The sequence below is a fragment of the Populus alba genome, chromosome 8, assembly GCF_005239225.2.
Source record: "Populus alba chromosome 8, ASM523922v2, whole genome shotgun sequence".
Lineage (NCBI taxonomy): Eukaryota > Viridiplantae > Streptophyta > Magnoliopsida > Malpighiales > Salicaceae > Populus > Populus alba.
Genome location: NC_133291.1, coordinates 4,393,006 through 4,415,944, shown reverse-complemented (window position 1 = coordinate 4,415,944; position 22,939 = coordinate 4,393,006). Strand labels below are relative to the sequence as shown.

The following is a 22,939-nucleotide window of genomic DNA, read 5'->3' as shown; positions in this document are numbered from 1 at the left end:
TAATCGATGCCTTATTTTGTCACAATCCCAATAATTTAGGGGTAAAATATGTCATTAAACCTTTATTAAAATGAGTCCAAAATTCCAAATCTTGAGTCTTTTAATTTGGTAATAAAAAAGCACTTGTACATAAGTTTCCCATACATTTAGTAGGATATTACTTGTTGGCCCCGCGTCTTCATTCAGATAGTGTTAGCATGGGCGTTATTGGGTTTGCGTATCTATTTTGTTTATATATAAACCTGTTTTGGTTAAAATAGAAAGAATATTATAATATAGGATTTTAATTATAGTCGTTTTTAGAACCAGCAATTATGATGGAAAAAATTTATGGTGCGGGAGTATCCAGTGATATCAAGAAGATAAAATCTATCACCCATTAAAAATTATATTTTGTTTTTTTAATTATATTTATTTCTAGTTACTCGACGAGTTTCATTTATACAACAATGCAAATAGTTCCAAACTTTGAGTTGCTTGAAAAATTAACAATCTTCTCATATCAGCTTCCCCTACATAAGGCATATGCAGCATGAAAAGTTTACTTGACCCAAGTGGTCGGATAAACTGGAAAGTGTAATAAACACACACAAGTTATTAGCAAACTCTTTATAATCGAATAGTGGCCTGCGGGTTCTTTCCCTACGCGGGCCAGAGAATAGCTATGGCGTGAAGCATATGACAGAACGAAACATGGAAAGGACTTCATTTTTAAGGTTGGAAAGCTACTAAAAATGAGAATAGATGAATTGACTTGTAAGATGACGACCTCGACACAACCAACTATGTATAATCAACATTCCAGATTTGACCACGTCAGTCTGGTTTCTCCTTCCACGCTTGTGATGTTCCACCCTCCACGGGAAGAAAAGAAAACCACACAGTGGGTCAATATCCATGTTTCGTTTTCACACACCACTACACATTTCCCAAATACCCAATTAATTTTTTAAAAAAATACAAAAACATACCGCCCTCAAGCTTTTACCAGAGAAGCACAGGACAGCAACACGGCTACATTCACAAGTATATACATATATATACATGGACACACTAAAAAGAGAGAGAGGACAAGCAACAAGAAGCACAAGTTGAGAATTTTATTGCTGGCAGTGGAGGAGAGAAGCCCTTGTGTTATCCCTTCATCTACTTTGCAATTTTGTACCTTTTCTTTTCACTTTTTATATAGGCTTCAATTCTTCTATTTTCTTACATGAACTGAGATAGCAAGAACTGAATACTCTTGCATTCTCTGCTTCTTGGTCTTCAATGGCTAGCTGGGTTGTATCAGAATGTGGCCTAAGACCCCTTCCTAGAATCTATCCTCAAAGCAGAACCGGCTTAACATCAAAAAGTACAAACCTTTTGAAGCTTACACAGCCACGAGACTCCAAAAGTTGCAATCTTGGTTCTCCTTTCAAGGTCTCGAGTTGTTCTAGACAAAGAAACTGGGCGTTAAATGTTGCTGTTCCGGTTAGCGTTCCAGTATGTGAAGAGGAAGACAAAGAAAGAGAAAGCGTTAATGGTGTTAATGAACAGGAAGGTAGATTTTTTGACCCTGGTGCACCACCACCTTTCAAATTATCTGATATAAGAGCTGCTATCCCAAAGCATTGTTGGGTTAAAAATCCATGGAGATCTATGAGCTATGTTGTGAGAGATGTTGCTGTGGTTTTTGGATTGGCTGCTATTGCTGCTTACTTCAACAATTGGGTTGTTTGGCCACTTTACTGGTTTGCTCAGGGGACCATGTTCTGGGCCCTCTTTGTTCTTGGCCATGATTGGTAAATTCATATGTTTTTTCGTGTATTGAGCTTGAAATTTTATTGCTTTCTATAGGAAATGTTATGGCCATTTTTTATTTTATTTTTCTAACACTGGATTTGCAGCTTTCCTTGTGTTCTGGTGCTGCATTTGAGGTGCCTATTTATTTGTTTCTAACGTTGATTGCGTTTCCCTATAATTTTGCAGTGGTCATGGGAGCTTCTCAAATAATCCAAAGCTTAATAGTGTAGTGGGTCATCTCCTTCATTCTTCAATCCTTGTCCCTTATCATGGATGGTATGTTGCTGCGATACCTGCTAAATTTCAAGTATTTCAGTGTCCTGTTTAGTTTTTGGCAATTTAGTATTTACCTATTCAATACAATCTGGTATACTCATATATACTTGCAATTTTGATAATTATTTCAGGAGAATTAGCCACAGAACCCACCATCAAAACCATGGACATGTTGAGAATGATGAATCTTGGCATCCAGTGAGTTTTTGAGAACATTGACCTCTTAGTTTCAAGTAATATTGTTTCAATTCTTTCAAACTCGGAACTCATTGATGTATACTATTTGTTATTGTAGTTGCCTGAGAAAATTTACAGGAGTTTGGATAATGTCACAAGAAAATTGAGATTCACTTTGCCTTTCCCTATGCTTGCCTACCCTGTCTATCTGGTGAGCCTTTTGCGTCTTGGTTAGCCAAATCAAGTAATTAACTTTAGGAGATAATTTTTTTTAATAGATTGATGACTGTTATGTGATGCGGGTTTCAATGACCATACAGTGGAGTAGAAGTCCAGGAAAGAAGGGCTCTCATTTCCATCCGGACAGTGATTTGTTTGTCCCAAATGAGAGGAAAGATGTTATTACCTCAACCGCCTGTTGGACTGCAATGGCAGCATTGCTTGTTTGTTTATCCTTTGTAATGGGTCCTTTCCAAGTGCTTAAACTCTATGGCATTCCCTACTGGGTAGGTTTAGCTCTTGGGGTTTACGTATCTCGTTGCCATTTGTTAGAATTGCTAAAAGTCAACTATTCTTTAGTGCTTATGTTCATACTTTTGGATTTGCCTATAAATGCAGATTTTTGTCATGTGGTTGGACCTGGTCACTTATTTGCATCACCATGGTCATGATGAGAAACTTCCTTGGTATCGTGGAAAGGTAGGAAGACGAATCTCCTTAGCCTTTGGTCTTACATTTCTTATCAACATCTGGTCATTTTTCTTCTCCTACCAAATTGTCTATTTTTCCACGAGATATAAAAGTTCAGTAGGGTTAGATTATCTGAGCTAGCATCTAATACTTTCTGGCTGTCAATAGGAATGGAGCTATTTGAGGGGAGGCCTTACAACACTTGACCGTGACTATGGATGGATCAACAACATCCACCATGATATTGGGACCCATGTGATTCACCACCTCTTCCCTCAAATCCCACACTACCACTTAGTTGAAGCAGTAAGTGGCGTTATGGTTTGCACCTTAATTGTTGTTGTGTTTCTTTAGTGGTCCACTTTCTTCAGCTTGTAATTATTGTTCATTTTGATCTTTTGCAGACAGAAGCAGCTAAGCCTGTGCTCGGGAAGTATTACCGCGAACCAAGGAAATCTGAACCTCTTCCATTTTACTTGCTGGGAACACTTGTAAGAAGCATGAAACAAGATCACTATGTAAGTAATACTGGAGATGTTTTATATTATCAAACAGACCCCGAGCTCTGTGGACCAGAGAAAACAGAGTGAAGAAACCAAAGCTTCTGGGCATCGCAAGGGAAGCCTACCAAGCCAGGATTCTATAATATCAAGTCATTTAGCTTCTGACAATTGGGCATCATTGTCCTCAGCCATTGGGACATCCATTCATTCTGCCACGCTTTTTTTTTTTCTTTTCTTCTCTTTCTTATTTGATAAGAGGTGTCGCGGATGGTAAATCTCAGCCGCTGCAACATGGACACGAGAAGTTTACTATATTTGTGGCGTCATTGTAATAGAAAATCGACATCTTTGGCTTCTCTCTTCTCTTATTTTTTATGTTGATAGGTCTATGCGGTTGTGTTTGTAGTATGCGGGCTTTGTTTCTATCTATATTATCAATTTATAATAAAATCTTATAAAAAATAAAGGAAAAACACACAAAAATATAAAATAATAAACATATATATATATATATATAATAAAAATTTGCGTGTTGAATAGATAAAAATATCATTAAATAAAATCGCATGAAAACATAAAACAATAAATTTATTTTCAACAAATCAATATGTATATTAATTGTCGGAAAATTATGTGTTTTTTAGAATGTATGTGAACTACAATATATATGATCATTGTAAAAAAAATCTTATTAAAATGGATGAAAATACCATTAAAAACTATACAAAAACACAGTTGAGGTTGAGAATTTGGTTACGTTCGGTCGAGAATCTGTGAGTTTAGTGGCAGGATTAATTATCTAGTTCATTTCCTTTCTTTTTGAAAAGAAAAATTCCATTTTTTTTCTCCGTTTTTCTAAGATTTAGTTCGAGTTGTTAATGGGCATGGATGGAAGGACCCTGGATGATCATTAAATGAAAATATAGGGTCTTGTGTGATCAATATTGGGTTTGTGACTGATTTTCAAAACTCGTGGGTCTATGAATAAATGTATTACAAAATAAACTACGAAGTTAAAGTAATGACAACCATTTCCGCTGTAATTAAAGAGTTTAAAATTTGAATTTTTTATTAAATTTGATTTTTTAAAAAATTATATATTTTTTAGTATTTTTAAATTTTAAAAATTAAAAACATATTATTTTAATTTTTAAAAAACAAAAATATTTTAAAAAACAAATTACCACACAATCTTTATTACCTTTGTGACGTCGGTAGCATCTCATAGATATCCATTCTGAAATGTTTGAATAATACATTAAAATACACTTGGAGGAGCTGCCTCGTAGTTTAAAAGCTTGGATTTCCATCTCAGACCCGACCCGTGCTCCATCCATATTCAACTAGATAACTCCATAGAATGAGATGATAGTAATACCGGCATATTGCAGATCAGGTTCCAAGTGACGCGGTCAGGAGTGGTTTCTTTTTCCTTGTGGCCAATCAATAGCGTACAGAATGTACGGCGTTCATAAAGGACACTATTCGTGATCGATCCTTATTAATGCCATCCGAGCCGCAGATACCACTACTAACATCAACACCGTGAGGTTTGAGGAGAGAGAGAGCTTCACTAACGTTTTCAGGCTTAATCCCTCCCGCCAAGAGCCATCCGTTCTTGCTTTTGATAGGTGGTAATTCAAACGCCGTCCAGTTAAATCCTTTGCCACTACAAACAGGATCATAAGTTTATTCAAGGAAGAAATCTTAAACAAGATTGGCAATGCCAAAGAAAACGATAGTGGGAGTGTGAGTTACGTATATGCAGGATCTGTAAATAAAAAAGTTAGGCAAATTGAGAGGTCTAGATGCAAATTGAGGTTTTATTGATCATCCTGCACACAATCTACTGGGTTTTGCTCATGGTGAAAACTATTCAGTTCCTAAGCGTGGAGTTCATTGAATATAATGCATCAAATGAATTAGTACCAGAATTCTATATTTTTAAACCCCAATATTGATGGGCAACGGAGTATACAAACTGACAAAATGGAGATGATGGGTGTGCTATACATGAAGGTAAATCATTTTCTTACCTGCCACCTGTTGCGCTATCCACAAGAATCCAATCAACCAAAGAACATTCTTCATCTGAAATTTGATTTAGAAGGTTTCCATTCTCATTTGCATGGAGAACATACACGATTCGATTTTTTCCCATTAAATCATGAGAAGCTGCCCGTGAACCTTTCCCGTGAAGCTGAATGATAGAAGATCAAAGTCAGAAACCAAAATACACACGAAGTAGTCAAAAGTCCAAAACATATACCTGCACGAATTCAAGGTCTGCTGCATCCGCGGCTCTCAATATTGTGTCCGCATCATCATCCACAAACACCCCTACCGGTGCTGCTTCATATTCTCTTGCAACTTTCGAAATTTCCTTTGCAACTGAAAGTGAAATGGAACGTTTTGAGTTGGGCGAAAGAATCATCCCAATAAAATTAGCACCAACTTCAGCTGCCATCGAAGCATCTCGAACTGAGGTAATCCCGCACATTTTAACTAAAGGACACTTCTTTTCATGTTCTTCATGAGTAAAGGCGGCTTTCTTTGGTGGGGTGGAAATGCAATTAACCTTACTCCTTGAATGGGATGTAATTATCGAGAAGTTCAGTTCACTCCCAGCCAGACCTGCAAATACTCAGCATTCTCGACTCTTTAAATATACAATATCAAAACCTCATCTAGACATTCAAAAACAACATGCATAAGAGTTATTTATCTTGCATATATAATGCACCGGAGACATGGATTGGGGTTTAATCTTTTGTCTGTTGAGGTAAATGGGGTTCTAATTGGAACGGGCGGAAACAAAGGAATGTTATATTCTAAAATAACAGAGGACAGAAACTACCATGAACATGGCTTCTTTGCAAGTTGACAAATTTTAGCTGCAAGTGACCTCCGGTAGTCAACCCTGTCAATAAAGACCAAAGATCATTGAAAAACCGGAAGAGTAATCTTTATTCCTAAAAAAAATGCATTTACAATGCTCAGTTCATTAAAAACCAAATGAATGTTGTGCTTTAAAATAGTATGATGGATGGATAGTTCAGACTTGCATCATTTTGAAGCACAAGGCACAGTGAAATTTTAAATTATGCCTCCAGCCTAACTTCCTTTCCATTTATCAACGAAGGTTAACAACCTAGTTGATATCATGATATAGAAAAAGAATCTTTCACTTCGTAAGGAAACATATCATCTCTCTGAGGAGATTCAGCGAACGGTTAATGTGCATTATAAGTTAGTCACGTGAAAACAAGAAAGTATGAGAGACAGAGACCTGCGAGCATGTTTTTGTCAACAATATCGATTTGTGTTGCGGCGGTGCTAAGAGCTTTTCTGTAATGGAGAGAAAAATCCAAGGCCAGGACGAACAGGTTTTTCCGAATTCAATTGTATTAGGAGCGCGTGTTTGTGACTTTGGGTTTGGTGAGCTTGAAATAGGCCCTCGCTTGAATTTTGGAGATATTTTGATTTTTTGATGGATTAGAAAAGCGAGTTGAATGCCTCTCTTTTTTTCATGATATTATTGTGTTTTTTTTAATTTAATGAATACATATTTTTTAAATGAAATTCTTGTTTTTATAAAAAAAAAATTATGATTATTAAAATAATTTAAAAAATATTAAAATAATATATTTGTATTTTATAGGTGATTGAAAGCTATTACAAATATAAAAAAAAAAAAAATCATTTGTAATTGTATTGTTTATATTACCATCTTTATATACTTATCAATTAATTGATTTTTCTTTTCTTTTAATTTTGAAAAAACATACATGTATAATATTGTTTTTCAATGTTTGAGTGTAAAAATTAAAATAGTTTATAATTTATTTTTTAATTAGATTATCACGATTTTTCACATGTAAAATAGTTTATAATAATTGTAATCTATTTTTTTCTTTAGATTACTATTATTATAAATCATGATTATATTCAAAATTCAGACTTTCTGTATTTGTTTTCTCACTTTGTCACGAATGATATATTTTTCTTTTTTACTTTTTTCTTTTTTTTGCGCCCCCCAATTCTCCTATCCAATGATGTGGCAATTACCTTGAGTGCGCTGGAGAGAGAGAGAGAGAGAGAAGGAGAAGGCCACTAATTTATTATTTTTTCTAGTGTTTGTTTGAGAGATTTTTTCTGCATTTTGTTTAAAACACAAATATAACTTGTTTGATAAAATAAAAACCATAATTTTCTATTCATGGGTCTTACATTATTTTTGCATTCCAGACAGAGGAAAAGAAAAGCACCAAAATGTTGATTCTTTTGATGAAATTAATTAGCTTGAACAGTATTCACACTACACTATTCTGGTAGGACCGATTCCGGCAGAATCAGATCTAGTTTAAATCTTAAAATGCATTGAACCGAGTCTGACCCGGTAAAATAAAAAATAAAAAATATTTTTTTTATTTTTTAACTATGTTTTTATTTAAAAAACTAGTGTTTAACATTATTTAATGACACTACATAAATTAGACAGAGATCATTTGATGACGTAACATTTGCAAAATTTAATCGAAATCCCAATTTTATTCCTAATTATATTTTACCTTGATATTGTTGGGCGCTTAAAAAATCAAAAAAAACTATAGTCCTTGTCGAATGTATGTCATACGTAATAGAATTGTAGATAGTTTAATGAAACAATAAAAAATATTTTATATAAAGTATTATTTATTTCATATATAATAACAATAGTTAAATCTAAAATATTTAAATTAAAAACTATTAATATTAATACATATATTTTTAAAAATTATTTTATAACCTCAATTTCAAAAGCATTATTAACCAAACATATTAAACTACTTTTTGTTCAACTTCAATTCCAACCACACTTTTAATTAAAATTATATAAATACTAAATTAACCTTCATCAAAAATATTTTTTATAAAATAATTTTTTTAAAATCACAACAATAATAACTACAGTACAAAACAAATCTTGATTGTGCATAGCATAAAACTTCCAATACAGATCAATGGATTAGAAATTAGAGATCCCTTTCCTTTTTACTTGAATATTACGTGTTTTGGTTCTTAACAGCAACAGCTGTTCTTTTGGGGAAAATGTGGGCCAGGCGGCGGCCCGCACACTTGTACCTTCTTTATTTATTTTTTGGTTTATTGAAATGGCGTATTCAAACCCGTGATCTCCATCCTTACACGCGTATCTCAACCACTTGAGTCACCAGAACTAATTATTATAAAATAATTAAAAAATATATATACATCAACAAACACCTAAAACACGAGGAGCATTCACTACTCTCACTTTTTATTATTCACCCGTATATTATAATGACCATCTTGTTCAATCCATAGAAATATACAAGTATTTGAAATAGGGTTACTTTGGTATTTTATAGTGTATTGGTTAGTGCTGATTTGTCTTTTGGTATTTGATGCATGATATTGAATTCATCACAGTCAAGGATATTTGGATTTTTTAACCTCGATTCTTTTTATTAATTATAAGTTTGATTGAGAATAAAAACATAATTTTTCATTAAATTAACAATTTTATATTTGAAAAGTTGCACACATGTATTGTATGTGTTAGTGTGTTAGAACTACCGCATACTGTGGATGTAGCATGTGGTGGTCAAAATGAGATTTTTCCATCTCAATTTATTCCTCGTCGACTCTTATTTCATTATAGGTGGGTGTGTTCTCTAAATGTGACCGTTGTGTCATAAATTGCTGTTTTTTCTTCTTTTTTTTTTTCATTTCTCTCACCTATCCCAGTAAATACATTATGGTCCTCGTTGTTACAATTATTTCATTTTCATACCTTTTTAGTTTTGATTATTGTTTTTTATATCATTTTACCTAAAGTTGAAGTTTTGTTTATTTTCAATTTAATCCCTGGTGTTTAATTTGTATACGCATGACATCTCAATTTGGTTCTTATTTTTTTTTTATTTCTTTGTCCTTTTATTAAAGTATTTTATGACTTTCAATTTTATTCTTCAAATTAAATTTATGATTTTTGTTTTTCCAACGATAAAAATGATTTCAATGTGATCTTTTTTCTTTTAATTTTTCATTGTCAAAAAAAAAAAATTAATTTCAATTCTATCATTCAAATTGAATTCATGATTTTTATTTTTTTACAATAATAAAGTAGCAACAACAACAATAATTATAATAGTACTCATGGTAAAATTAATAATGATGATGATACTTAAAAAAATAAAATTGTGATAATAGTTACAATGATGATGATGATCACGGTGCTACTGATATTATTGATGATAATAGTAACAATGATGATAATAAAATAACAATGATAGTAATTATAAAAATAGTAATGAAAATAATAATATCATTGATAACAACAACAATTAAATTAATAATGATAATGGTGATGATAATGATGAAAGTAATAATATAATTAATGATAGTATTAATGCTAATAATATAATAAAAAAAATTAGTGGTGATAATAATAATAATAATAATAATAATAATAAGAAGAAGAAGAAGAAGAAGAAGAAGAAGAAGCAGAAGAATATTGATGGTAATAAAAATATTAATAATAGTTGTTGTGATGATAATGATAATAAATAATAAAAAATAATAATAAACAGGAACAAAGTAACAATAAAAACAATAGCGATGATTGTGATAATGATTGTTAAAATAATAATAATAATATTAATAGAAATTTTACAACTACTATTATTGTTATTAATATTAACAACAACAACAACAACAATAATGATGATGAAAGTAATAATATAATTAATGATAGTATTAATGCTAATAATATAATAAAAAAAATTAGTGGTGATAATAATAATAATAATAAGAATAATAAGAAGAAGAAGAAGAAGAAGAAGCAGAAGAATATTGATGGTAATAAAAATATTAATAATAGTTGTTGTGATGATAATGATAATAAATAATAAAAAATAATAATAAATAGGAACAAAGTAACAATAAAAACAATAGCGATGATTGTGATAATGATTGTTAAAATAATAATAATAATATTAATAGAAATTTTACAACTACTATTATTGTTATTAATATTAACAACAACAACAACAACAATAATGGTGTATGCAATAGTCATGGCGGCGATAATAATAATAATAGCAATGATAATAATTAATAAACAATAATTTTAACAATGATATAAATAATGATAGTGGTCATAATAATACTCTAGCAATATTGACAGTATTGCTTATTAATAATAATTGTGATAGTGATTTTAATTCTCATTTAATAAATTGTTATTTTTTAAAATCCTATTGTATAATTAGAGTTTTTTTTTAATAATTTTATCATTTAATATTTAACATTAAATATTATTTAATGTTAAATTATTTACCACGGGATCGCATGTAAAAATTTGATCTGAACATTTGCACGTGTAGGCCATATGCAAGGCATGACAAGAAAAACTGATATGAAAAGTCACTCCATGCCTAACCCAACACCTCCAAAGCTAATTCCTATAAACAAACACCACCAAAGCTATAAGATTTTATGCGTGGATAACATGATGATCATCTAGAATTAAATGCTTGAAAGAACAAATTGAGAAGTGTTGGACTAAAAAGGGATTCTTAAAATTTTGCTAGCCTCGACTCGGGAAAATAAAAATAAAAATGTAAGATTTTTTCTTGTTATCTGTCTGCTGACCAACGGTTCCTTTTAAGGAAAAATTCCACCTGGCAACGGACCTCTTTAAGAATGGGAAACAGCCAAGCAGATTTTTCTCTACATAACTCGGCAGGCTGGCAATAGATTCACACCCGACTTATTAGCCCATACAAGGCCGATGGATGCAAGGGCCTAGAGGGCCCTCGACTCTCAAGCTTGGGCCTTTGTAGTGGTGGGCCCTCTCGATAAACAATATCCATTAGTGGAAGCATCAATGGCGTCGGTGGTCGGTCCAATTATCATCACGCAAACGAAGGACGGCGGGAAGCAACTTCAACTTTAAATAATGCTTGGCTGAGAATCAAGTTCGTGGGCGGCTCTGGCTACGCAACCCATGCATAGATTTTTCCATTGCTGGGAGACCAAGAAAGACAGCGGTGAAAGAGGTGGGACTCACACGTCATCTCATCGCTTGAATCGAAATTTGAAGCAGACTTTCATGTACATCCCAGCTCAGAAGGATAAATTTTTCTCAGCACATTTGAGTTCAAAAATTAAAACCAATCACTCCTTCATCTGTTTAATTGATGTCCAAATCAAGCTGTTGAGAGGTTCCACTCTCTTGGTAATTAATTATAAAGATTAATAGAGTTTTTTAATGTTAAAATGGAAATAGAGTGCTGGCCAGTACCAACTACAGATTGAGTTGCATTATCCTACGCCTTGATGATGATATATAAAAAATTAATATAATTTGTTTGATTCATACGGTGGACGGTGATGATATATAAATATCCATGGCATAGATAAGCAAATGACTTACTAGATAATTTAGTTTCAACTCATTCTATTCAGAATAGCTGATATATTTTGTTTTAGTTTAAAAAATAAAATAAACTGACATCTCGCTTAAAATTTTGATCTATTCTATAAATTTTACCCAAATTCCAGCTAGAATGTTCCAATCCGTTTCGGCCGAATAATGTTTTTTGTTTTAAATATTATCTAATTTTACAGTATCTATCATATCTCTCAATCCGACAGTTGTATTAGACTAACATTTTACAAGAAATCTTCCTAATATATTGTATTAAAATTTTATTTTAAAAGGTTATTTTTTGTGTCATTTTTTAATTTTTTTTTTAATTTTATCATTCAACAATAGATTATTGAGAATTGAGTTTTATAATTTGTTTTAATTTATTTTATTTGAGATTATTATAATCTCATAATCTAAGATATAATCTAAGATTTGCAAAGTTAACCTAAGTTAATTCAAGTCGATTTAATATTTTATCATCATCTGAAATGAAATTTACAACCTTAATCAATACTATCTCATGCCATTTATTTTTTATTGTAACTTCTATTTTTTTTTTTTTTGAATAGTCTAAAGAAATTATCTTGCCTTATGAAGGTAATGAGGTTTAACTTGCTTGTTTTAGCTCGTTACCTTATCACAAGAAATTTGTTTAACCTATGAGCTCGCAATTTATATCTCTCTCGGGCGAAAATGGGGTTATCAACACAAGGATAGCTTGAATAAACCAATTATTTAAGAGAATCATATGCTGTCAATCACAAGGAGGTTTAAGCGGTTCCAGGCATTGTATGGGGGGGGAGGGGATTTATTGAAGCTCTTTGCTCTGCCATGAGAAACTAATAATCAATTGGCCTGCAATACATTGTTTAGAATATAATAACACCATAGTCATCTTTTTAATGCAAAACTTGCTTGAAATAAATGGTGCACTGCAATAAAAAAAGAAATTTATTCAAGTTGCTCGCGAGACTAGCATCAGCAATTACCCGAGTTAAGAAAACTGAAAATCTCCCATCAAAGAATAAAAAACAAGAAAGAAGGAAACAGATGCAATATCATCATCGTTCACACGACTGGAAAAGGAAATAAGCATCACTATACCACAGCAATACTTGAGAATAATCATGACTTTTATTGAATAGATTTTTATTATTCAATAAAGTTTATAATGAAGTCATTCATGAAGGAAAATTGACTCACATTTTTCCTTCTGAGATCAAGTGTTTTGAGAAAATAATACGCAACTCTCTTCATGGTACTGAAATATAAAGTACATTCTCCCAGAGGGGGAGAAAAAGAAATAATGAGGATATCAAATAATTAAAAAAATTTCTCCTTGTTCCACCCTAATATTTATCCTAATTCTCACTTGGTCAGTCAATGATGAGCATACTTGCAGCTCTTAATTCTTGCTTTGGATTTGCAGCTTGCTTTAGCATCAACTTTGCTTCTCCTAGACTTAAATACACTTGTGTGTCAGGATAATAAGCTAAGAGCATTGAGGTCTATGCCACCATCTGCTCCTGTTCTATGTAAATCTGCTCCATCCATGGTGGCAGCGATTCACGAACTCCTTTACCGAGACTGTATTGCTTCTCAGCACCAAAAAATGTGCTTCCAGCAGGGGGGACATCTTTAACCAACGAATTAACCCAGGAAACATCTGGCTCACCAACATGTGAAGCTGTCCCGTTAGCAGCTGTTGTTGCAGCAGGATTGTTGTTGCTTCGAAATCCAAAGGAAGCAGACTTCTTGAACTTGTTCAGTTCATCTCCTTGAATGCCCCAATCCAGTTTCCCATTAGGGGAGCTCCAGTCAGGAAGGTTGGAGGGCATCATGGATACAGAGTTAGCAGCTGCAGTGAAGCCAAGACGGTTGGGTACTGCACCACGGTCAATAAAACTCTGGCTCCTCTTTGCAAATGCAGAGGACCTTGAATTCATTACAGCAGCTGCCACAGCAGCAGATGTATCAAACCCATATGAAATAGGGTTCCTAGCTGGAGAAGATGAGAGACTGGCGGCTGGGTAGCTTGAACGAAGTTGGTTCATGTTCTGGCGGGTCTGCATCCCATTAGGAGATTGTAACTGGGTTTGTGCGCTAGCATTTAATGAAACTCCCTGCAGCGGAGACATTAGAGAAGAATCAAGAGATCCAAAAACATCATCAAGATTGGTAGGTTTCAAATCCGCAATCCTATTGCTCCAGTGAGATGGTGAGGAGAGACAAGACATCTCATCCCTTAGTTGCTGTTGCTGTTGCTGGAGTTGGCTTGAGTAACTTTCCAGCCCAAGCAATTCCATCTCCAAATTCAAATCTCTAGCACAGTAAGCAGTCTTTAGCCTACTTCCTGGGAGCTGCAAAGCTGGTGGGGTTAGGCTAACTTTGTTCTGCCACAAGCCTCCGCTTTTGGGAGATGAAGAGGCTACAGCCAAGGGAGACATTGGTGGAGTTGATGTAGCAGGCAACGGCAAAGGTGATGATCCAAGGGCCAACGGACTCAAAGTTGTCATGTCCACTGCACTAGAAGTCGACCTTGGTGAAGGCATTGCTGAACCTGTAGAAGCATACACAGGGCGCAGTTCCTCAGGTTTGTGTGCAAAGAAACATACTTTTCGTGCACAACCAGTTTCATCCTTGCAAAGCCGGGTTCGATACTGGGCAGGATGAAGCCATGACTCAAAAACACCATGTGCATATTCACAAGAATCACCCTTCTGGCATGTTCCCTTACGAAATTCAGGGCAAGGGACACAGCTGTAAGGGTACTTCTTTGGGTCTCTCCTCCTGGCATTCTCTCCTGGATGGACAAACGGGCACTCAGTCCAATCATGAGAGTATGCCCTGGAGCAAGGCTTGACCTTGAAGGAGTACATTCTAAACTCATCGGTGCCATATATTCCATTGTTTATATCAGGCAATGTCACATCAAGAGGATACTCTTTCTTTTCAGTTCCTTCCTTTGCCAACTGAGGCATTATGATCAGTTTCGCTTCTTCATCTTCACTTAGGTTTTGGCCTTTTAGCAACAACTCAATGAACTTCTTCCTTGAATTGCACATGCACTTGGATGAAGTGGAAAATAGATCACCGGGTTTATTTCCGTTAGCATCAGCACTGTTAGGATCAGCAGACGCGTCAAGCAAGAGCTTGACAATCCCAACTGATGAAGCAGCACAGCCAGCAACAGCGCAGTGAAGGGCAGTGACCTTATCCAAGCCACACACCCTATTGACGTTGACTTTGCCAGTTTCAATAATATACTTCAAAACATGAGTGCTTCCAAACATGGCAGCAATCATAAGGGGTGTCCTCTCCTCGAAACCCATCTTTTTCGACCCAATTCTTTTACCATACCAATAGTTTGCCCCGTCTATATCCAAACCCTTCTGTTCAACCTCAATTTTGAACCCAGCAAGATCATCAGAGGCAGACAATTCGAGCAAAACTGAGCATTTATACAAGAGATTGTCTTTCTGGCTGTGAGATTTGTCTTCCATGATCGGATTTGAAGAGAAAGAATCACCCTTTGAACCTTTGCACATACCCAAGTCCTGCATCGTTAAAACAAACATGTTAAATATACCATAATCAAGAATTTAGACTATTGATGAATCAGACCAAGAAATAACAAAGTAAAAAAAAAAGGGCCTAAAAATACTAAGTCTTGGAAAACTATTTGCTAGTTCAGATAAGAGGAGCAAGACTAATTATTGATGACAAAGTAGACAACAATTAAACAGTTTCAAACTTTTCTGCTCAACTTCTAATGCTTTTATCCGCGAATTTCCTCTCCAAACAAACCAAAAGAAAACACAGGCAGAAGAAAATCCACCAAAGAACAAAAAAATGACTTACTCTTCTAAGATCACTATTACTTGCAACAAAACAAAAACATGGAAAAAAATCATTAAAGAACAGGTCAGATTAAGCAACGCCGGAAACAAAATTTCAAACTTTAACCAAACCCAGGAAACAAAAACACCCTACAGTTAATCAAGAACCAGCATAGCTACATCATCATCAAAAATGAAACTAGAAAGTTACTTTTTTTCTGCCTTTAAGAATAACAAGAAACATACCTGTGAGCGGGTAGTACTTGTGATGGAAAGAGTAAGAGACAGCTAATGAGTTGAAGTCTTGTTAGTTTCTATCGTTTGTTGAAGAGATGAGTTTTGTTTAGCTCAAATGAGGATGAGGTGAGCTGCAAAAATAAGACCCAGTTGTGGGTTCTATATATGTGGGTTTTCTTCAGGAGGAAGGAGCGAGGAAAGTCGGACTTTTCTTCCGCTCACCTTCTCTCTCTCTCTCTCTCTCTCTCTCTCTCGGGATTATGGTCAAAGTCAAATCTTCAAAGCAGGGCTACTATTTCTCTCTCTATCCGGGTTTTGAAATGAAATTCAAACGAAATGTAAATGAGCGTTAAATTTTTCGAGTTGATGTGGGACCCGCGTTTCTCTCCTGTGTCTTACCGACTCAACGGGTAGTCCGTCACGTGTGCGCGTGCATTCCATTACTTAGCTCACGCACGGGACAGTGAGTGTCTTTTTGTTACAGCACCAAAGAAAAACAAAACACTCGTCTTAGAGGTCGACCCGTCGTGTAATTATATTCCTCCAATTTCTTTCAAAAATCAATTGGGTGTATTTTGTTTGTTTTACTAGTTGATTTCTTTCAAAAAAAAAAAAAAGTAATATGAACTAACACACTTATAAATTTTATTGAATAAAACAAATTGCAAGACACATGAAAAATCTTATAAAAAAATCAATATAAAAAGCACAAATTTAATTTATATAAAATAAAAAAAAATCACAAATAAATTATATTTACTTTTTTAAAAACTAAACAACTTGATATCATTAAAAAATCATAGAAACTAATTAAAACAAACCCATAATTTATTTTAAAAAAATATCAACTAATGCATCATTTTTTTAAAAAATAATCAGGTCAGGCGGTGATAAGCTTGGGTAGCCAAATTACCCCTGTGCAAGCCTATATTTTTTTTTATCCGCCCCATGCATTAGAAAAACAAATTGACATGTCATCGGCATTAGCAAATACCGCATTGTCTATCCATCCTCATAATCTAGCTTTTATGGTAATTGAAAAAACAAGGTCGCTTGTTTTTTGCCACAAAACCCATTTCCAATTCATTGTAGGCCTAAAACAATCATAAAATATTCTACAGATCTTGTTAAACCAATCAATAACCATAAAAAATGTAAAAAACAGACCTAAAACCTAAAATCCATTTAAAAAGAAAAAACTTTCCAAGCTCATATATGATTTTTAAGCTTTTTCAATGTAAAAAAAAAAACTAATATTAACTCCCTTCATCATGTGCAATAATTTGAAAAAAAAAAATGACTGTTTTGATAGCTAGATTCCTCACTGACAAATATTTTCTCTTTTTATGTTAAAATTCAATGACTTTTTCTAACCAAAAAAATAATTAAAAATGAGTAAAATAAAGTTTGATATTAAAATTAAATCTCGTAAAATTCAAAAGATTGTTCATTTAATAGCTAAAAAGGATAGGGGACTCAAATGAATTATTTACAGAAATTTTTAATCTGCCACCAATGTTGCTCGCTTGTTTCACTTCAACCCTCCTTTTTTTTTTAGTTCAACCCTCCTCTACAAAAAAATAAAATAAAATGTAATTGAGTTTTAATTTGGTCTCAAAATTGCTTAATTGTGTAAAATAAGAGTTTGATGATCAAATTAAAAATTTTCAACAATTAAATATTGTAATTCGCGGTAAAATGTGAGACGGTGAATAGTATTTTTATGATAAGTAAAAACATCATAAATTTTAGCTTAAATTAATGCTTCTAAAAAACATAAAAGCAATTTTCACTTTTTTAATTTAAAATTTCATATATCATCATATTTGAGTACCACCAAACAAAAGAAGAGAGATAAGATTTATTAGGATTACACGCAGAAAAACCATCAACAAGACTTCATTGAAGTCAATAAAAAAATCAAACATAATTTTTTACAAATATCTATGTTATCCGAAAATAAGATTTAAAACTCCCACCGCATGTAAAGCAGAGATTTTTCAATCATCTGTACAGAGACTACTAGTACTAGGAGTCTCTTCGCTGACTACTGTCATATTAATTTCAACATGAAGATATAGTAAACCTTAATCAACATAATTGCAAATTTCATGCACAAATTAATATTACTTGTGTAAATATAAAAAAGGATATGATTTAACATGAGGGGTAGTTTAACATGATTATTAATTTTAAAATTTATAAAATTAGTTAGTATGTATAAACTAAATCGAATATTTACATTAATTAAAAACAAAAATAAAAAAAAAGAAAGTAAAAGAGAATGTGATTTTCTCTGCATTCCACCTCGGTAGGCAGGCAGGCGGGGGAAAGGAGAGACGTGGCGAGGGCGTTGAAGCAAGCAATATTGGATGCGAGTGGGGTTGAGTGATGGAGTCGGGAATCAAAAAAAGAGGACCGAGGGTGACCGGTTGAAGGAAGATTCCAACTTTGGCTAAGGGCGGTCTAGTCCACTACGCATCACGCGTTTCCCTTCCACTTAGGTGGGTGACAGGATATACCTGACTCAGCCTTCCACTACGCCCATGCCTCGTGTCTCATAATAATACTAAAAAATCATAGCACTACTCGTCTCTCCTTCTCCATTTTAATTTCATAGTATTGATTTTGTTGTTTTAGCGCATAAGAAATGGTGATGATGCTGCTTGCCCAATCCAAAAGGGCTTGACTTCCAAGGTGTTGTTCTTGTACATTCGTCAATAAATTGTGCAAATAACAACTAACATTGTGTTTTGATATAACCTAAGCTCCAGCTCTCAAGGTCAAATAAGTGGTTTTTTTTTTTTTTTTTTACTAATATGAGTGTCCGAACTAACTTACGTATATTTCAACTAATCCCACAAGCCTTAAATTAACAATTATATAAGCCTCTAATAGCTATTATATGAGCAACTATAGGATTCAAATCTCATACTACAGAAATAACAAAACTCTTATAACTAGATAACCTTCTAATAGTTGAATCAATGAGTTTTTATTTGCAGCAGCAATGGATTCGGCCTAGTAGAAAATTTCTGGCAGCTCCATAAGTATGTGATGCAACAAAAATCAATTTTGTCTTAATTATTACGGTAGCTAACTAGTCTGCCCTTAAATTAAAATTAAAGCATCCAATTTCGTCTTAATTATTAAGGTCGAATCAATGAATTTTTTTTATTAATATGGGTATTTGGACAAGCTTGTGCGTATTTTAACTAATTCTATAAAATTTAAAATTAACAACTATATAAGTCCCTAGTAATTATTACATAAATAATTACAAGATTCAAACATGATATTAAAAAAAAAAAAATATATTAGTTTTAAACTCTTACTACTTTTTTTTTGCAGCAGCAATGTATTCGGCCTGATAGAAATTTTCTGGCAGCTCCATAAGTGTGTGATGCAACAAAAAATCAATTTCGACTTAATTATTACGGCAGCTGACTAGTCTGCCCTTAAATTATTAAAGCATCCAATTTCGTCTTAATTATTATGGTAGCTGACTAGTCTGCCCTAAAATTAAAAATTAAAGCATCTGACCATGCCTTGTGATATTTGTACCTGGATTCGTCTTTGACTATTTTGTATGCCTTCGCAGCAACATGGCAATAGCAAGCTTAGTAAGTTGCAGAAAACATAAAGCCTGGCTAATTGACGTTGAAGATATCTTTTGAGGGGTTGATATATGCCTTGTTTTCGGGGGCATGATGTCGTAAAATGACAGATATTTGGATTTGCTAACCAGGGCGTTTCTGTATTTCTTGTGCCTTTTTTTTTTTTTATGATCATGTTGATACAGTAGCAATTTAGTACTTTTATAAATATTAATATTATTTTAAAAAAATAATTGACACACACATTAGCGGTTGTTCCCATGCAATTTGGGCAATGTGTGGAGGGGTCTTAGGCGGCCAAATAGTGGTTTTTAGAGTGGCGTTCGAATCCAACCTTGCATTGGTGACCTTTTTCCAATCTTCTCTCTTTCATCCTCAATTTGCATGTTTAGCCCTTCACTTTTTCATAACAATCCTTCACTTTGATTTTCCTTCGGCTTTGATCCATATTTTTATTTTTATTATTTATTTTATTACAATAATTTATATATTTTTTTAATTTTATCCCTCTTAATTTTTTTTACATGTTAGATCCCCCCTATAATTTTCCTTGCTATTTATTTTATTTATAATATTTTTTAAAAATATTATTTTTATTCCATTTTATATCATTTTCTTATAAGATTTGACCATTATTATTTTAATTGTTATTTTTTTTATTTTTTTTAAAATTAATATTCTTTTTTTACTTTTTATCCTCTAATATTAAATTAGCTTAAAAATCAAGTTTCTTGAATGAGTTTGGATCTAAGATTTCACATATTGTGAGTTCAGGAGATTGATCTAGATTTAGAAAATTCGTCAAGTTTTTTTTTTTTTTAAGTTAATATTGTTTTAACTATATCTTTTAATATTTATTTAAATGAATTTTTTTTTTTAAATACTGGCATCACTTGAATATGATTTTTCATTTATATATAAAAAAAAAACCCAACTTATGGCATAGCATTGACCAACTATATCGTTTAAATTAGAGCTAAAACTTAAATTATGACGAGGAACAAAAATGTAAGATTGTAACATGCTCGTTTCTTTTGATTTTTTTTTTTAATTCGATGAAAATAAAAGTCCAAAGGCCGAAGACCCATGAAGAAGCAATGTGATCCAGGCCTTTTTAAGAATTAATTTATATTGGATTTCAATTTGCAAGTTGGGCTATTTTTACTGTTAAATCAATAATTCGGTATTTTTGGAACCTTGGATACTTCTGAGTTCTGAGGGGTAGAACGGCACTAGCCAAGACAAAAAACACGAGCTGCGAAGGGCATTGGTGCTCCAAGTTCCATCCCTTTTAACATGTTTATTCTTTTTTTTTTTTTTCATATATATAAATAAAATCACTGCATTTTACTTAGCGACTCTCCCTGAGTGAATTAAATCACGAATAAATCCACTAAATTACTCAAGTTTACTTTAGTAAAAGTCAAAACTAGCTCAAAATTTTAAATTAAAACTCAGTCTAGACTATGCTACTAGTTCAAGTTACCAGGCTAGGTTAAATTTTAAAATCATACTAAGCATCCACATTAGTAATATGTTTTGTTTAAATTGTATTGTGTTTTAAGATTAATTAAATGTATTAAACTATGTTTTATTTATGATGTCGAATTTGTTGTGTTGTTTAAATTAAAATTAAAATTAAACATATAAATTAAATACAATATTTTGTATGAAATCGAACGTGTATGCATTAAGATAAATTATTCTATCCTTATGTCTAAAATTAAAACATTACCTTTCATGGAAGTGAAAATTAGTATATCTTTAACCTGTTTTTTTTTTCTTCCTAGAAAAACTACCCTCACACTTAGAGGTTAAATAATTATCTTTTAAAATCTTTACCAGTCATTTTTTTTCTTTGCTTTTACTTGTTTATTTTAAAGTAAAGAAATAAAAAAACAGAGAAGTAGTGAAAATAAGCTTAGATATTTTTGTGAAAGAAGCTATTGGATTAAATTGGTTCTTTGACATGATATAAAAATCTTGATAACTAAGCAATTATGAGTTCGAATCTCACAATTCTTATTTATTTGATAAAAAATTAAGTATAAAGTAATGTAAATCTGTACAAGTTTCAAGTCTAAAAAACTTTTATTTTAAAAGGTGTGTTAGAGAATAATATAAACTATATTTTAAAACCTCACCTAACAATTTAAATTATTAAATTGAATTAATTCCTCAACAATTTTCACCTCAAACTACACATCTTTAATCTTCATGGCATTTCTCTCTTTTTAGTTTTATATTCCTAAGTGAGCTTATTTGAGCTTTTAATAAAGCCGGGCCGAGGTTTTTCTACGCAAGAAGACGGTCCAATTTAGCTTTAATCAAGCTAGATGTTGGTGTGTTCGCTAAAAAGGCGCATGGCAATCTAGGCTCTGGGCTAACCTTTTAATTCGTTAATTTTGTTTTTATACCTGTGATCAGTGGTAGGCTACTGCTAAAAACGAGGCCCATTTCCCTTTGAAATCATCAATCATCATAATTTTCTCGGTCCTCGTTAAGAGTTTTAACGGTAAACTATTTATAGTTATAACAAATAAAAGAAATAGAAAAAAAAATATATTTGAATAAAAAATGATAAAAATATTTCAAAAAATTTAATATGTTATTGGTAGTTATAAATTGAACATCCTTTCGGAAAACGAGAAATTTCTTGAATTTAGGGGGTATTTTATTTATTTATTTATTTGCAGTCTCGTACATTAGACTCCACAGAATAAAACAGTAGCGCTTTAGTACCGCAAAATCCAATTTCTTGATCCATCCAATGCGCACGCGTATAAAAACTCTTTTTATTTTTATTTTTTATTTTTTATCCAGGTATACTTGTTGGCCTTTCTCCACCACCAAAAGTTTTCTAGCTGTGTCACTTGAGCATCCACCATTTCTCCTTTCGTGTGCTTTATATTTAACAAAACCCACTTACAGCGTGACCCCATCGGTTATATTTTTAAGACAGCCCATTGTCTTTTCATTTCTCAGGCCTGCCCTTCACTGCTTTTGAATCTTTAACACGAAAAGTTTCTAAAAAATATTGAATTCCAAGACCACCGAATCCCTGTTTTATTTACTTCTTCAAGCTGCCACGGGTGCTAACACAAATACTGTTTCTTGGTTGGTGATCATGGAGGGCGAGAGTAGAATCGAAGTCCGGGTGTGATCCACCCCTCTCTCCGTGGATTATCGGAAAATCACCAGTTTAAGGAAACATTCATGTGATCTGAAAAGCTCGCTCCCACCGCACTAATTGAATAATTCAATCAAGTATCTGGTTTCCAGTATCCAATTTCATTAAAGAACATAAAACAATATTTCTAGTGTTTAAAAGTAAACATTGAAAGTATATGCTACCTA

General features: G+C 32.8%; 3 protein-coding genes across 4 annotated transcripts; 1 reads left to right on the top strand and 2 right to left on the bottom strand.

Annotated features, from left to right (window-relative positions):
- Positions 1-816: 816 nt before the first annotated feature.
- Positions 817-3,787, top strand: LOC118055844 (omega-3 fatty acid desaturase, chloroplastic). The gene is made up of 8 exons (XM_035067850.2): positions 817-1,784; positions 1,972-2,061; positions 2,193-2,259; positions 2,357-2,449; positions 2,559-2,744; positions 2,857-2,937; positions 3,097-3,234; positions 3,333-3,787. The coding sequence occupies exons 1-8, from the start codon at positions 1,270-1,272 to the stop codon at positions 3,516-3,518; spliced, it is 1,356 nt and encodes a 451-aa protein (XP_034923741.1). The 5' UTR covers positions 817-1,269; the 3' UTR covers positions 3,519-3,787.
- Positions 3,788-4,597: 810 nt separating this feature from the next.
- LOC118055845 (N-(5'-phosphoribosyl)anthranilate isomerase 1, chloroplastic) lies at positions 4,598-6,925 on the bottom strand. The gene is made up of 5 exons (XM_035067851.2): positions 6,721-6,925; positions 6,289-6,351; positions 5,701-6,065; positions 5,468-5,631; positions 4,598-5,100 (listed from the first exon to the last, which is right to left on the bottom strand). Exons 1-5 carry the CDS (start codon positions 6,728-6,730, stop codon positions 4,875-4,877), a joined length of 828 nt encoding a protein of 275 aa, XP_034923742.1. The 5' UTR covers positions 6,731-6,925; the 3' UTR covers positions 4,598-4,874.
- Positions 6,926-13,115: 6,190 nt separating this feature from the next.
- Positions 13,116-16,135, bottom strand: LOC118055847 (zinc finger CCCH domain-containing protein 29). Of its 2 annotated transcripts, XM_035067853.2 has the most exons (2): positions 15,975-16,135; positions 13,116-15,446 (listed from the first exon to the last, which is right to left on the bottom strand). In XM_035067853.2, the coding sequence occupies exon 2, from the start codon at positions 15,435-15,437 to the stop codon at positions 13,398-13,400; it is 2,040 nt and encodes a 679-aa protein (XP_034923744.1). In that variant the 5' UTR covers positions 15,438-15,446; positions 15,975-16,135; the 3' UTR covers positions 13,116-13,397. The 2 variants fall into 2 exon arrangements, with proteins under 2 accessions (XP_034923744.1, XP_073267043.1); XM_073410942.1 differs by lacking the exon at positions 15,975-16,135 and having other exon boundaries at positions 13,116-15,452.
- Positions 16,136-22,939: the final 6,804 nt, after the last annotated feature.